General features: G+C 46.8%; 4 protein-coding genes and 1 long non-coding RNA gene across 9 annotated transcripts in view; 3 read left to right on the top strand and 2 right to left on the bottom strand.

The window, feature by feature from the left end:
* Nucleotides 1-15,234, top strand: part of LOC142150999 (uncharacterized) — a 510,250-nt gene that overhangs the window by 57,590 nt on the left and 437,426 nt on the right. The gene's annotated exons all lie outside the window — the stretch shown is intronic.
* The window catches only part of LOC142150984 (uncharacterized), a 343,002-nt gene that overhangs the window by 2,935 nt on the left and 324,833 nt on the right, over nucleotides 1-15,234 (bottom strand). For all 5 annotated transcript variants that reach the window (XM_075206216.1, XM_075206215.1, XM_075206218.1 and 2 more), the window contains 2 exons: nucleotides 2,995-3,089; nucleotides 2,723-2,828 (listed from right to left, as the gene is read on the bottom strand). In XM_075206216.1, the coding sequence (XP_075062317.1) occupies nucleotides 2,723-2,828; nucleotides 2,995-3,089 (201 nt within the window). The remainder of the gene's footprint in view (nucleotides 1-2,722; nucleotides 2,829-2,994; nucleotides 3,090-15,234) is intronic.
* Nucleotides 1-15,234, top strand: part of LOC142150982 (uncharacterized) — a 206,489-nt gene that overhangs the window by 51,046 nt on the left and 140,209 nt on the right. The gene's annotated exons all lie outside the window — the stretch shown is intronic.
* LOC142151023 (uncharacterized) lies at nucleotides 4,858-13,070 on the bottom strand. The gene is made up of 3 exons (XR_012691126.1): nucleotides 13,005-13,070; nucleotides 9,109-9,308; nucleotides 4,858-5,244 (listed from the first exon to the last, which is right to left on the bottom strand). It is a non-coding gene; the product is annotated as an uncharacterized LOC142151023 (long non-coding RNA).
* LOC142151006 (oocyte zinc finger protein XlCOF8.4-like) overlaps nucleotides 14,111-15,234 on the top strand; it is a 393,475-nt gene continuing 392,351 nt past the window's right edge. The window contains exon 1 of the mRNA XM_075206264.1: nucleotides 14,111-14,126. The gene's annotated coding sequence lies outside the window, so the exon portion shown is untranslated. The remainder of the gene's footprint in view (nucleotides 14,127-15,234) is intronic.

The raw sequence follows: 15,234 nt of genomic DNA, 5'->3' as shown, positions 1-15,234 counted from the left end.
AAATAGCAAGTCCTCAAAATGGGTTTACATTATTCTTAGGTCTCACATCCTTGCACAGAGCAGAGGAGAGCAACATGACAGAGTAGGAGAATGGAGCAGGACACAGATGGGCAACAGTACAAAGTAAAGTATAAGGATAGAGCAGGGTACAGACTAAGCTCAGCAGATTAAGAGCATCTAAGTACGTAGATTAGAGGGGAGCTATTGTGCAAGGACATGTGTATGGTTATATTTCTATGTGTGTCACGTGTAGTTTCTATTATTACAGTGTTATATAGTCAAGGATAAAATATTTATGGATTATTACATAGGAAAGATAATAGGTAATGACACGTGGTAGTACATAGAGGATTATGGGTAGTATCACAGAAGGTTCATGGGTAATTTGACATCCCATGAGATACACCAGACAGTTTGAGGAGGAGACTGGTCAGATCTCTGGGCTGGTAGTACACAATGATATGATGTGAGGAGGAGACTGGTCAGATCTCTGGGCTGGGAGCACACAATGATATGATGTGAGGAGGAGACTGGTCAGATCTCTGGGCTGGTAGCACACAATGATATGATGTGATGAGGAGACTGGTCAGATCTCTGGGCTGGTAGCACACAATGCTATGATGTGAGGAGGAGACTGGTCAGATCTCTGGGCTGGTAGCACACAATGATATGATGTGAGGAGGAGACTGGTCAGATCTCTGGGCTGGTAGCACACAATGATATGATGTGAGGAGGAGACTGGTCAGATCTCTGGGCTGGTAGCACACAATGATATGATGTGAGGAGGAGACTGGTCAGATCTCTGGGCTGGTAGCACACAATGATATGATGTGAGGAGGAGACTGGTCAGATCTCTGGGCTGGTAGCACACAATGATATGATGTGAGGAGGAGACTGGTCAGATCTCTGGGCTGGTAGCACACAATGATATGATGTGATGAGGAGACTGGTCAGATCTCTGGGCTGGTAGCACACAATGCTATGATGTGAGGAGGAGACTGGTCAGATCTCTGGGCTGGTAGCACACAATGATATGATGTGAGGAGGAGACTGGTCAGATCTCTGGGCTGGTAGCACACAATGATATGATGTGAGGAGGAGACTGGTCAGATCTGTGGGCTGGTAGCACACAATGATATGATGTGAGGAGGAGACTGGTCAGATCTCTGGGCTGGTAGCACACAATCATATGATGTGAGAAGGAGACTGGTCAGATCTCTGGGCTGGTAGCACACAATGATATGATGTGAGGAGGAGACTGGTCAGATCTCTGGGCTGGTAGCACACAATGAAATGATGTGAGGAGGAGACTGGTCAGATCTCTGGGCTGGTAGCACACAATGATATGATGTGAGGAGAAGACTGGTCAGATCTCTGGGCTGGTAGCACACAATGATATGATGTGAGGAGGAGACTGGTCAGATCTCTGGGCTGGTAGCACACAATGATATGATGTGATGAGGAGACTGGTCAGATCTCTGGGCTGGTAGCACACAATGCTATGATGTGAGGAGGAGACTGGTCAGATCTCTGGGCTGGTAGCACACAATGATATGATGTGAGGAGGAGACTGGTCAGATCTCTGGGCTGGTAGCACACAATGCTATGATGTGATGAGGAGACTGGTCAGATCTCTGGGCTGGGAGCACACAATGATATGATGTAAGGAGGAGACTGGTCAGATCTCTGGGCTGGGAGCACACAATCATATGATGTGAGGAGGAGACTGGTCAGATCTCTGGGCTGGTAGCACACAATGCTATGATGTGAGGAGGAGACTGGTCAGATCTCTGGGCTGGTAGCACACAATGATATGATGTGAGGAGGAGACTGGTCAGATCTCTAGGCTGGTAGCACACAATGATATGATGTGAGGAGGAGACTGGTCAGATCTCTGGGCTGGTAGCACACAATGCTATGATGTGATGAGGAGACTGGTCAGATCTCTGGGCTGGTAGCACACAATGATATGATGTGAGGAGGAGACTGGTCAGATCTCTGGGCTGGTAGCACACAATGCTATGATGTGAGGAGGAGACTGGTCAGATCTCTGGGCTGGTAGCACACAATGATATGATGTGAGGAGGAGACTGGTCAGATCTCTGGGCTGGTAGCACACAATGCTATGATGTGATGAGGAGACTGGTCAGATCTCTGGGCTGGGAGCACACAATGATATGATGTGAGGAGGAGACTGGTCAGATCTCTGGGCTGGGAGCACACAATCATATGATGTGAGGAGGAGACTGGTCAGATCTCTGGGCTGGTAGCACACAATGCTATGATGTGAGGAGGAGACTGGTCAGATCTCTGGGCTGGTAGCACACAATGATATGATGTGAGGAGGAGACTGGTCAGATCTCTGGGCTGGTAGCACACAATGATATGATGTGAGGAGGAGACTGGTCAGATCTCTAGGCTGGTAGCACACAATGATATGATGTGAGGAGTAGAGTGGTCAGATCTCTGGGCTGGTAGCACACAATGATATTATGTGAGGAGGAGGCTGGTCAGATCTCTGGGCTGGTAGCACACAATGATATGATGTGAGGAGGAGAACAGGAGTCTAATAGGGGCTGATGGCTCCTGACTCTCCCACTGGACAGATACGTTTTCCTTATTAGTTTGTACTGACAGAGGAGGGTGTAGAATATATGACTGTACTAGTGACTGACTAAGAAGAATATATGACTCTTTTCTGTAATAAGTGTTTATTACTCACCTGTGCCGATGTCTGTAGGGATTTCCTCCTCCTTACACTGCTGATCACCCCTCACATACGTCTCTTCCTCTGTAGTTTCTACTTTAATATCAGTCAGGACATCATCCTAAATAGCCCACAAGACAATAAAAATATCATAATTTCTGATTTAATAAAATGATATAGAACTGAAGAATAACAGTGTATAAGATCCAAAGAGCTTGTTACAGGTCATATAATGAAAAGTCACATTGGTGTTCAGATATTTGTTGAGACCCTAAAATGTCATCTACCTGATCCTCTGGGATACTGGGATTTTCCTCTGTACAATCCTGTGAATAAAGAGGACGGAGATCTCTCTCTGGGGTATTTCTGTTACTGGATCCATCTGTAGGGAACACACAGTGACTGAGTACATTGCTTATATGTGATTATCAGATGATGTGTATCTAGGTGGCCTTCAAAACTGCTCCACATGATACAATAACTGAAAGTCTCCTCTTACTCAGTGATGTGAGGATCCGGTGATTCTCCATCCTCCCGTCCTCGTACAGATCGTTGGGTCCTTCTAAATTCCCCCACTCATCTCGACACCTTATAGGAACCTGACAGACACAATTACACAGTCATCATCCAGACACATCCCCTAATGTTACTGTATAATGTCCCAATCCCAGCAGTCACCTCTCCAGTCACTGGCTTTATGAACTTGTTGGTCAGTTCCAGGATCTTCTGGTCATTGTTTCTCCCATGTATCAGTGAGTGAGGTTCAGGCACCGTGATTGGGCTCTGGGTCCTGCTCAATCCTCCTGACACACAGGGGCAGCTCCTGGGTGTCACACACTCACCAGGTCTCTTTATCACTGATGTGTAATCCTGTGTATGGAGAGAGACATCAATAAAAAGGTAAATGAAGTATTTGATATTATTTTTAGCGGTTAATTGTGCAAAATATACAATAATGATCTACTTTACAAATAGAATCTCTATACTATATGAAATGTTTTTCCTATATACCTAGCTACCTCTCCTGCAGCTCCGGACACCTTCAGTGGTCCCACCTATCTGAGTCCTCTATCTACAGCCGGCCTCTATGGATATTTCGTCTGCTTTGAACAAATTAGTGCAAACAGTAAAGATGAGTCTGAAGTGGGGGCTTGTAGTAGGCAGAGGAGTCAGAATGGCCGACCTATGGTAGATAGTAGGTGAGGTAAGTACACTCTAGTAGACAGTGCATATAGGAAACAGTCACAGGGCAGGAAATTGGAAATCATCCCATAATTGTAATCTTAATTACATCTAAAATACAACAAAAGCTGTAAATCTTAAAGTATCAGTTAGTGATAGAAAAAAACAAAACATACTGCAGCCAATGTAATATATCCCAACATCTGCGAAGATTGTGGGACTGATACTTCTATCTGAGACTGTCTACCTGCTGCTCATTTACAGCTGTTCAGGTGACTGAGGCAGAGCAGAAAGTACCAAAGTGAGAGTGGACACCACCCTGTGAGCCAGAGAGGAGAGGATCATGGGAAGGATAAACATTACACACCAATAAGAACACACCAAAGAATTAAACTTTCTTTACCCACTACAACACTTTGTGTATAGTGTGATATAACTTATACTAAGGTAAACTCCATGTAGAACATCAGTGTGAAAATGTTTCAGATGTCCTCATAGAAAAGAAAATACTCTGTGTAACACCTGTAAGGTGATATTGCTGCACCCACAAACATAAAATGAGGCAGATGCTATAAAAAATATTTCTATAGGAGGATCTCACAGAAGCTAATGGCCACAAATAATATTGTGGACTACAACCTAATGCACACTCTTGATATACAAAATAGATTTGGAAAGTGTCCTAGTATTTCTCCAAGGCTGGAGTCATGTGGGTCTCTGTAACCAGGGTCACGGAGCCTCTCTCCCAGAATACCTCACCTCTCCAGTCATGTCCCTGTTTTATTTATAGCAGTAAGAATGATGTCACTGTGACATTCCCAGAATCCCTCACCTCTCCAGTCATGTCCCTGTTTTATTTATAGCAGTAAGAATGATGTCACTGTGACATTCCCAGAATCCCTCACCTCTCCAGTCACGTCTCTGCTTTATTTATAGCAGTAAGAATGATGTCACTGTCACATTCCCAGAATCCCTCATCTCTCCAGTCATGTCCCTGTTTTATTTATAGCAGTAAGAATGATGTCACTGTGACATTCCCAGAATCCCTCTCACCTCTCCAGTCATGTCCGTTTTATTTATAGCAGTAAGAATGATGTCACTGTGACATTCCCAGAATCCCTCACCTCTCCAGTCATGTCCATGTTTTATTTATAGCAGGAAGAATGATGTCACTGTGACATTCCCAGAATCCCTCACCTCTCCAGTCAGCAGGTAGATGATCTCCAGGGTGAGATTTAATATCCTCTCACTCCTGTCCTTGTCCATCCTCAGGGAATCAGTGATTTACACGGAACAGGTTTCACCTTCAGTTGACTTCTTTTAAGAGATTATCTGATTTCTCACAACTCAATTGTCTAGAAATAAATATAATAATCATTATAAACATCACAGAGCAGACATGCAAGATATTAAAACATGAAATACAGGGCCTCATGTAGAGTTGGATGTAAGTGTGTTTTCTTTACATAAAACCCCCTGAAGGAACTTCTGAACGTCCCTCAAACCCACCTACTGGCAGTGGAAATATATGGAGAGAGCAGAGACCTGTACCTTGAGTGAACCCAAATGCAATCCTTTATCCAAGCCCGCTTGCAAAAAGGAGACCAAGCGGGAAAGACTAAAACTGGAAGTGTGAAAACCCTGAGATTTGCACCAGAGCATATATATCTTCCAGACCCGGTGATAAATGGCAGAAGATGACTTTCGATCCCTTATCATGGTGTTCACAACATCCTGCGAGAAACCCCTGGCCTTGAGAATCAGGGTCTCAGCTGCCACACCAAAGTCAGTCGATCTAAAGAATAGTAGAGAAGGAAAACCTGCCTCTGTGCAAGGAGAGACCTGGTCCTGCGCCGAAGTGAGAGGACTTTGTCTTCTGGCAGGTAGATTCTCTGTGTCACAGTGTTGAAGTGAGGCCCAGAAACCACATATGTTGTGCAAGATTTAACAAGTACTTGGGAAGTTTCCAAACCCAGTCATGCACTTCCAGAAACTGAATAGTGCTCTGGATGAGGTGAGAGAGAATGGATGCCGACGGTGCCTTGAGGAGAAGGTCGTCCAGGTAATGTATGATTGCGACTCCCGGGAGTGCAGGAATCCTGCCATTATTGCAATCACCGTGGTAAACACCTTGGCACAGTGGCCAGACTGAAGGGCAAGGCCCTTAACTGAAACTGATGTCTCTGAATAGCAAACCGGAGGAGCACTGGTGGCCCTGCCAGATGGGCACATGTAGGTAGGCATCATTGATGTCTATAGAAGCCAGGAACTCTCCCAGTTCCATGCCTGCGATAACCGTGCACAGGGATTCCATTCGGAACCGGAGCACGCAAACCTGCTTGTTGAGGGTCTGCAAGTTTAAGATGGGACGGAAGGACCCTTCTGGTTTGGGGACCATGAAGACGTTGGAGTAAAACCTCTGGCCTCTCTCTTCCTGCGGGACCAGGACAATCACCAAGGAGGATAAGAGCTTCCCAATGGTTTCCTGAAGCACCAAGCATCTGAGGAGACAAGAGGGAACGGCAGTGGTGAAGAACCGCCGCTCAGGGAAATAGACTAGGTCGATGACGTATCCCCGAAAAACAATCCCCCGTACCCAAGCATCTGTGATGGATGTCTGCCATCGCTCCTGAAAGTGACGTAGACAAGCCCCCACCACCGACTCCCTTAGAGGGGTCCTGTCATGCCGCGGGCTTGTCACCAAGCCTAGGGCTTCACGTCTTGCTGAGCCCTTGCCTCTACCGTATGCCCCTCTGAGAGCCAAAAACTGACCACTCAAGCGAGTACCCCGACCTTGACCGAAGGAATGAAATCAAGCCAGTCTCGGTCTAGTTGGGAGGACAGGAAGAGAAGTACTCTTACCCCCTGTGGCCACCTGAATAACATGCTCCAATTCTGAACCAAACAGCTTGATATTATTGAAGAGCAGGGCCTCTAAGGTGCACTTCAAGTCAGCGTCCACCGCACGAGCGTAACCATAAGGTGTGGTGGGCTGCATTGATGAGGCCCGAAAATCTAGAGGCATTATACACGTAATACATAGCTGCCTGACCCACATAATCAGAGGCCTCCTTGATGTGCTCTGCTAAAATGAGGAGTTCCGATCTGGAAAAAGTCATCCTGGAGACCTTTCACCAACTGCTCTGACCACAGCTGAATGGTTTTATTAACCCAGACTGTGCCCATGTTGGGTCTAAACAAACTCCCTGCCGCCATGTAAGCTGAGTGGAGAACAAGGTCACCTTTCTCGTCGGTAGGGTCACTGAGAGAGACCCTGCCCTGCTTAGGGATAGTCAAAGTAGTGGACAGACAAGCAACAGGGCTATCCACCCTAGGGGTTACCTTCCATTTAGCCAACTCCTCTGCCGGAAGAGAGAAGAGGGATTTAAATCCACCCAGCATCTGAAACTGCTTATTTGGCGTCTGCCGAGCTTCAGACACCATGTCCAACAACTGAGGGGAAGGGGGAAAACAAACCACCTGCGTCTTAGGTCTCTCAAAGAGAGAGAAAGCCAAGGAATCCACGGACTCAGAATCTGGAAAACCGAAATGATGCAATGTAATAACATTGTCACTGTTATATACACACACACACACACACACATATATATACGTATACACACACCTATGAAATATGTATGTCAGGAACAGCCACTGAGTAAATGAACCTGAACAAAGTACTCTGAAACAAGTTCTGTCTATTGAAAAACTAGGTTCAAACACTGACAGAGAAAAAGCAGGTTTTAGGGACAAAACTGTGAAAAAGAACAATTAAAGCGATACCAAATAGGAGAGGCGCAGTAGGTCAGTGTGAGAGCGCTCTGCACGAAGTGTCCTGTAAATGGCTGCCTCCGGTGTATCCCGCCAAGTCAAGATGAAGGAGGAAGTTCCGTCCCCAGGACCTCCCTCCTAATGGGCCATCTATCACCATGTGACCTTAATGATTGTATAGAACTTAATAATTTTTGAGTGACTTTATTAGGTATACAATGTGTGTATATGATTCCGATTTATTCAATGGATGTGATTGATATACATGTATCTTATGGTGCCTTTTTATTCATAGTAGTATTATTACTTTCATTTATAATTACTTCATATGGAGTCTACTTGTATCTCTACTATACTAGAGTTAGACCTGGCCAATATCTGGATTCGAGACCCCTTTGGAACTCCAGGTCCGACAAGTTTATTTAATTAATTTTTGAGTTATTATTATCTTTTGCATTATTATATGCTTATATATATATTTCGTAAAATATTTTTTAGTTTAGTTTTTCACCAACAAAATTATGTATGCGGGGAGTATGAGTCTTTTCTATAATTTTATGTACATTCAGTATTGAATTATGTTTATTATTCAGTATTCATCTATTTATTTTTTATTATTTTATTTTTTACTCAATTTCTGTTGGGAAGGACATACAATGATGAGTATTCTTTGCGAATGGAGACCATTAATAATAGATTGTGGGATGTCCGTAAATAAAAGCTACAGAGTTGATCATGCAGCTACTACAATGATATGACCACACTAAATCGGATGCGATTAACGAGATAATTGGACACCTGTGGGATCACATAAATATCTTCGGCAGTTCATAAGCTGAATCAGCTTCTGAGGAAACGGCTTTATAGCCGAGAAACGCGTCAAGCTTCTGCTGGAGTAGTACATCATACATTATATCATTTCCAGCCTCTGACACCCCGGGGACTCTTATCGAACAGCGCGGATAATTCATTGAACACTTTCGGGTGCCTAAGTGGGACGGCTCTTTCCCTGTTAGATCAACTAGCTGGACGGAGAAAACAGGTGACTATTACATCAAGTTTCTCTGGACCTCTGTGTAGTGAACTGTATATATCTTCTTTACACACATAGCTGTGTTACTCTGTGAGAATGTATCAGTGGAGCTGTGATTAGTTGCTGCCCTGCAGAGAAGATAGTGGTACCAGCCCTATGTGGAAAGTGAATGGGGTGTAACCTGGTGGGATCTATAGGTGATGTGGTGTAACCTGGTGGGATCTACAGGTGGTGAGGTGTAACCTGGTGGGATCTATAGGTGGTGTGGTGTAACCTGGGGGGATCTATAGGTGGTGTGGTGTAACCTGGGGGGATCTATAGGTGGTGTGGTGTAACCTGGAGGGATCTATAGGTGGTGTGGTGTAACCTGGTGGGATCTATAGGTGGTGTGGTGTTGTATGTGTTTGTCACTTACTTCCTAATCCTTTATAGTGATGATGTTGTTGGGAGATGTTCCTCTTGTTTGGTCCTTTGTCTTCCTGTTCTTAGTTCGGTGGATGGTCCCGGAGAGGATAATATTTGGTGTTCCTTCAGAGTGAAGTGGTTACTTGGTTATATTCCTCTTGTTGGGTATTGGTGCACTTGTTCCGTGGATAAGTCCTGAAGTAGATTGTCCTGTTGAAAAAGCAGATGGGAGATGAGTCACAGAATGGGGGCGATATTTTGGATCCTCCCCAAAAAAGATGGAAGTGGTGATATTTCTATCTCTATGTTACAAGAGCAGTAGAGGATCAGGGAGATGTGTTGTGACAATGAGGTGGATAACGGGAGCTATCTAACCAGTGGGAAAAACAATAAAATGGTGATGGTACCAGTAATAGGGCACAATGTATAATGGTTAGGTATGTGTGACTAGGTAGTGTGGGGGCAGCTATAGTACAGGTCACATGGGGTGAGCCTGTGTCTGTGGGCTGAGCCGTGTAACCTGTGCAGGGAATCTGCTGCCGAGTGGCTGCGCTCAGCAGAGCTCCTGAAGTAATGGGGAGGGCAGGAGCTGGGTGACACAATGCTGCTGGTTGTGGGGGTCTTCAAAATACAACGTTTTCATCCTGGTTGTGGCCTTCATCAGGTATTGGTGAAGGTGACTGTGTAGTAGGAATGGTGGTGTGTAAATAGCTTGCGGGAGGGGGAGGTGGGTGTGTGTGGGAGGGGGAGGTGGGTGCGTGTGGGAGAGATAGAGGGCGGGGATCCGGAAACTCTGTACTGAAGAGAAATGGAGTGGAGGCGTTATGGGAGGGGATCCTGATGATGTAGCCATCTGTGTATGGTGCCAGAAAACTCTCAGCTTGATACATTTACCCCCTGGTGTTACTACGTTATAGGACGGGGTCCCCTGTGTACTGAGCAGCTGTCATGTATCTACTAATTTTTGCTTGATTGCAAGAGATAGACTGGGAATGTAAACATAACATATGCAGCAGACCCTATACTGTACTATGATGTAATGGGGTCTATACTGTGACAAATACAAATGGGTGGAACAAAGTATAGTGGGATGGTGTGAGGGGGACTGTGGGATGGTGTGAGGGGGACTGTGGAATGGGCAGACATGGATCACTCTGTCCTTCAGTAAGGAACTGTGTTTGTATATGGATGTGTTTATGGATGTAGATCTCATGATAGTTGGTGGGTGAGTCTAGTATTAGGTCTGAGGAATAACCACTGGGGGCTTCGCAGCAGAACACAGTAAGATGGTAACAACTGGGATACTGGCTGTGCCTGCGGAGACTGATGGTGCTGAAATGTAGGGTGGGAAGGGAGGTGCTGGTGTCTGGGGGGAAAAAGATAAAAGTCGTATGTGATATGTATAAGGGGTGGAAGGGGATTGGTAAGAGGGGGTGTAGTAAGGCCGCGATAAAGGTTTGAAGGGACATGATGCTACATCGCCGGTATAGGGTCTTGGGATGAACTGAGAAGGCTGGTCTGGAGCATGTGGTCTGTGTGGGTGGTGTAGGCAGATGCATCTGTGGATAATGGAATATATAGTTGTTGAGAAAATGGGTGACGGGAGGTGGGTATAGCGGGTAGGGACAGAGAAGAGAGGGAACCTGTTGGGTGAAGGGAGTGGATGCTGTACCAGGGGATCTGGAGCTAGTCTCCAGCACTAGAAATGCTATGTGTTATTGGCAATTGGTGAGGGGGTAATTGGGTAGGAGGGGATAGTAGGGTAATGGGGGTAGAAGGAGGGGATGGGGGCTAGTCTCCAGCACTAGACAAGCTATGTGTTAGTGACATTTGGTGAGGGGGTGGTTGGGTAGGAGGTGATAGTAGGAGGGATGTGGAATAATGGGGGTAGAATGAGGGGGATGGGGGCTAGTCTCCAGCACTAGACAAGCTATGTGTTAGTGACACTTGGTGAGGGGTGGTTGGGTAGGAGGTGATAGTAGGGGGATGTGAGGTAATGGAGGTAGAAGTAGGGGATGGGGGCTAGTCTCCAGCACTAGACAAGCTATGTGTTAGTGACACTTGGTGAGGGGGTGGTTGGGTAGGAGGTGATAGTAGGGGGATGTGGGGTAATGGGGGTAGAAGGAGGGGATGGGGGCTAGTCTACAGCACTAAACAAGCTATGTGTAAGTGACACTTGGTGAGGGGGTGGTTGGGTAGGAGGTGATAGTAGGGGGATGTGGGGTAATGGAGGGTAGAAGGAGGGGGATGAGGACTAGTCTCCAGCACTAGACAAGGTATGTGTTAGTGACACTTGGTGAGGGGTGGTTAGGTAGGAGGTGATAGTAGGGGGATGTGGGGTAATGGGGGTAGAAGGAGGGGGATGGAGGCTAGTCTCCAGCACTAGACAAGCTATGTGTTAGTGACACTTGGTGAGGGGTGGTTGGGTAGGAGGTGATAGTAGGGGGATGTGAGGTAATGGGGGTAGAAGGAGGGGGATGGGGGCTAGTCTCCAGCACTAGACAAGCTATGTGTTAGTGACACTTGGTGAGGGTGGTTAGGTAGGAGGTGATAGTAGGGGGATGTGGGGTAATGGGGGTAGAATGAGGGGGATGGGGGCTAGTCTCCAGCACTAGACAAGCTATGTGTTAGTGACACTTGGTGAGGGGTGGTTGGGTAGGAGGTGATAGTAGGGGGATGTGAGGTAATGGAGGTAGAAGTAGGGGATGGGGGCTAGTCTCCAGCACTAGACAAGCTATGTGTTAGTGACACTTGGTGAGGGTGGTTAGGTAGGAGGTGATAGTAGGGGGATGTGGGGTAATGGGGGTAGAAGGAGGGGATGGGGGCCAGTCTCCAGCACTAGACAAGCTATGTGTTAGTGACACTTGGTGAGGGGTGGTTGGGTAGGAGGTGATAGTAGGGGGGATGTGAGGTAATGGGGGTAGAAGGAGGGGGATGGGGGCTAGTCTCCAGCACTAGACAAGCTATGTGTTAGTGACACTTGGTGAGGGGTGGTTGGGTAGGAGGTGATAGTAGGGGGATGTGGGGTAATGGGGGGTAGAAGGAGGGGGATGGGGGCTAGTCTCCAGCACTAGACAAGCTATGTGTTAGTGACACTTGGTGAGGGTGGTTAGGTAGGAGGTGATAGTAGGGGGATGTGGGGTAATGGGGGTAGAATGAGGGGGATGGGGGCTAGTCTCCAGCACTAGACAAGCTATGTGTTAGTGACACTTGGTGAGGGGTGGTTGGGTAGGAGGTGATAGTAGGGGGATGTGGGGTAATGGGGGTAGAAGGAGCAGGATGGGGGCTAGTCTCCAGCACTAGACAAGCTATGTGTTAGTGACACTTGGTGAGGGGTGGTTGGGTAGGAGGTGATAGTAGGGTGATGTGGGGTAATGGGGGTAGAAGGAGGGGGATGGGGGCTAGTCTCCAGCACTAGACAAGCTATGTGTTAGTGACACTTGGTGAGGGGTGGTTGGGTAGGAGGTGATAGTAGGGGGATGTGGGGTAATGGGGTAGAAGGAGGGGGATGGGGGCTAGTCTCCAGCACTAGACAAGCTATGTGTTAGTGACACTTGGTGAGGGGGTGGTTGGGTAGGAGGTGATAGTAGGGGGATGTGGGGTAATGGGGGTAGAAGGAGGGGGATGGGGACTAGTCATGGTGTGTGAGCCCCTCTGTGGTGTATGGGGTGTAGCTGGTCTGGGTAATAAGTCTCTCATAGCTCTGCCATTATAATAACCAGCTCTGCTATTACTAACAGCCTTCTGCTGACTGCAGCAGGAACACAATGAGGATTATGTAGCAGCTGATGTGAGAGCTCAGCCGCATGTATGAAGTCCTGATCGCCGGGAGGCTGCACATAAACATGGGGTTACTCTATGGGGGTAATTCCCGCTGTCTGATATATTATTATAGGGAGATATTACCTCCGTCTTATATAGGGCCCGAATGTATCGTCCAGGGTCTAAGATGGCGTCTGAGAGATCATGTGACCACGCCCACTGTGCTGTCTAAGTTGTTATCAGGGGCGGAGATATCTCTGTAAGACCAATACATTGTCTGAGAGACTACGGGAAAATGGCTGCCGCTGTCCTACATTGAGAACAGCGGCGGCTGTCTACTGATTAAGGTGTTTCCCGTCATATGTACGTTATGCTATTTACGAGGCATCATTTATATTTTACAGAAGAAATATTTTAGAGAAGAAATGGATTACAGTATCTCTCCACCGTCCACCAGCAGATTGTCACTATCTGTACTACAGGAAAATGGCCGCTGCTCGTAACTGGAACAGATGTTATATAATAATTACATACTATTCTAATTTACACGACTCCTGCATCTACATAATGACTGGGGACAGATGACTGAGCAGGGATCTATGTGTCTGATATACTGCGTTTATTTATACTTACCAACTATGTAATATATTATATTGTAACATACACAATACACACGTTATTGTATCCTCCCTCCCACAGTACCCTGATATTTTCTTAGTGCCACCCTCACTGCCCTCCCCAGCTTACTGATTGAAAATAATGTCTTTAATAAAAATATATATAAATAAAATATCATGTAACATCTGTCCTCTAGGACTGCTGCCATGTTTTATAGTATAGATAGATTTCCTACTAGATAAATCATCCACTGAATGTCATTGTCATACCACGATGAGAATAGTATAACATTATTATATAACATCTGTTCCAGTTATGTGTAGAGGCCATTTTCTTGTGGTACAGATAGTGACTATTGGTGGTGGATGGTGGAGAAATACAGTACTTTATTTCCACAGGATAATATAAATGATGTCTCGTAACCTACATCTGACTGCTAACAGCTTAGTCAGGGGAGTAAAATACATTTTTATTACTATATTGTCCTCAATGCAGGACGGCGGCGGCCATTTTCCTGTAGTCTCTCAGTCACTCTATTGGTCTCCGCCCTGACAACAGCTTACACGGTACAGGGGCGTGGTCACATGATCTCTCAGACGCCATCTTAAAATTCTTCAGGAATACATCCGGGCCCTGTACAAGGCGGAGGTAATGTCTCCCTATAATAATATATCAGACAGCGGGAATTACCCCCATAGAGTTACCCCATGTTTATGTGCAGCCTCCCGGCGATCAGGACTTCATACATGCGGCTGAGCTCTCACATCAGCTGCTACATAATCCTCATTGTGCTCCTGCTGCAGTCAGCAGAAGGCTGTTAGTAATAGCAGAGCTGGTTATTATAATGGCAGAGCTGTGAGAGACTTAATACCCAGACCAGCTACACCCCATACACCACAGAGGGGCTCACACACCATGACTAGCCCCCATCCCCCTCCTTCTACCCCCATTACCCCACATCCCCCTACTATCACCTCCTACCCAACCACCCCTCACCAAGTGCCACTAACACATAGCTTGTCTAGTGCTGGAGACTAGCCCCCATCCCCTCCTTCTACCCCCATTACCCCACATCCCCCTACTATCACCTCCTACCCAACCACCCCTCACCAAGTGTCACTAACACATAGCTTGTCTAGTGCTGGAGACTAGCCCCCATCCCCCTCCTTCTACCCCCATTACCCCACATCCCCCTACTATCACCTCCTACCCAACCACCCCTCACCAAGTGTCACTAACACATAGCTTGTCTAGTGCTGGAGATTAGCCCCCATTCCCTCCTTCTACCCCCATTACCCCACATCCCCCTACCCCCATTACCCCACATCCCCCTACTATCACCTCCTACCCAACCACCCCTCACCAAGTGTCACTAACACATAGCTTGTCTAGTGCTGGAGACTAGCCCCCATCCCCCTCCTTCTACCCTCATTACCCCACATCTCCCTACTATCACCTCCTACCCAACCACCCCTCACCAAGTGTCACTAACACATAGCTTGTCTAGTGCTGGAGACTAGCCCCCATCCCCCTCCTTCTACCCCCATTACCCCACATCCCTCTACTATCACCTCCTACCCAACCACCCCTCACCAAGTGCTACTAACACATAGCTTGTCTAGTGCTGGAGACTAGCCCCCACCCCCCTCCTTTTACCCCCATTACCCCACATCCCCCTACTATCACCTCCTACCCAACCACCCCTCACCAAGTGCCACTAACACATAGCTTGTCTAGTGCTGGAGACTAGCCCCAT

The sequence above is a fragment of the Mixophyes fleayi genome, chromosome 4 (genome assembly GCF_038048845.1).
Source record: "Mixophyes fleayi isolate aMixFle1 chromosome 4, aMixFle1.hap1, whole genome shotgun sequence".
NCBI classification, from domain to species: Eukaryota; Metazoa; Chordata; class Amphibia; order Anura; family Limnodynastidae; genus Mixophyes; species Mixophyes fleayi.
Note: the sequence above shows the minus strand (reverse complement) of the source record. Positions and strands in the feature narration are given on the sequence as shown.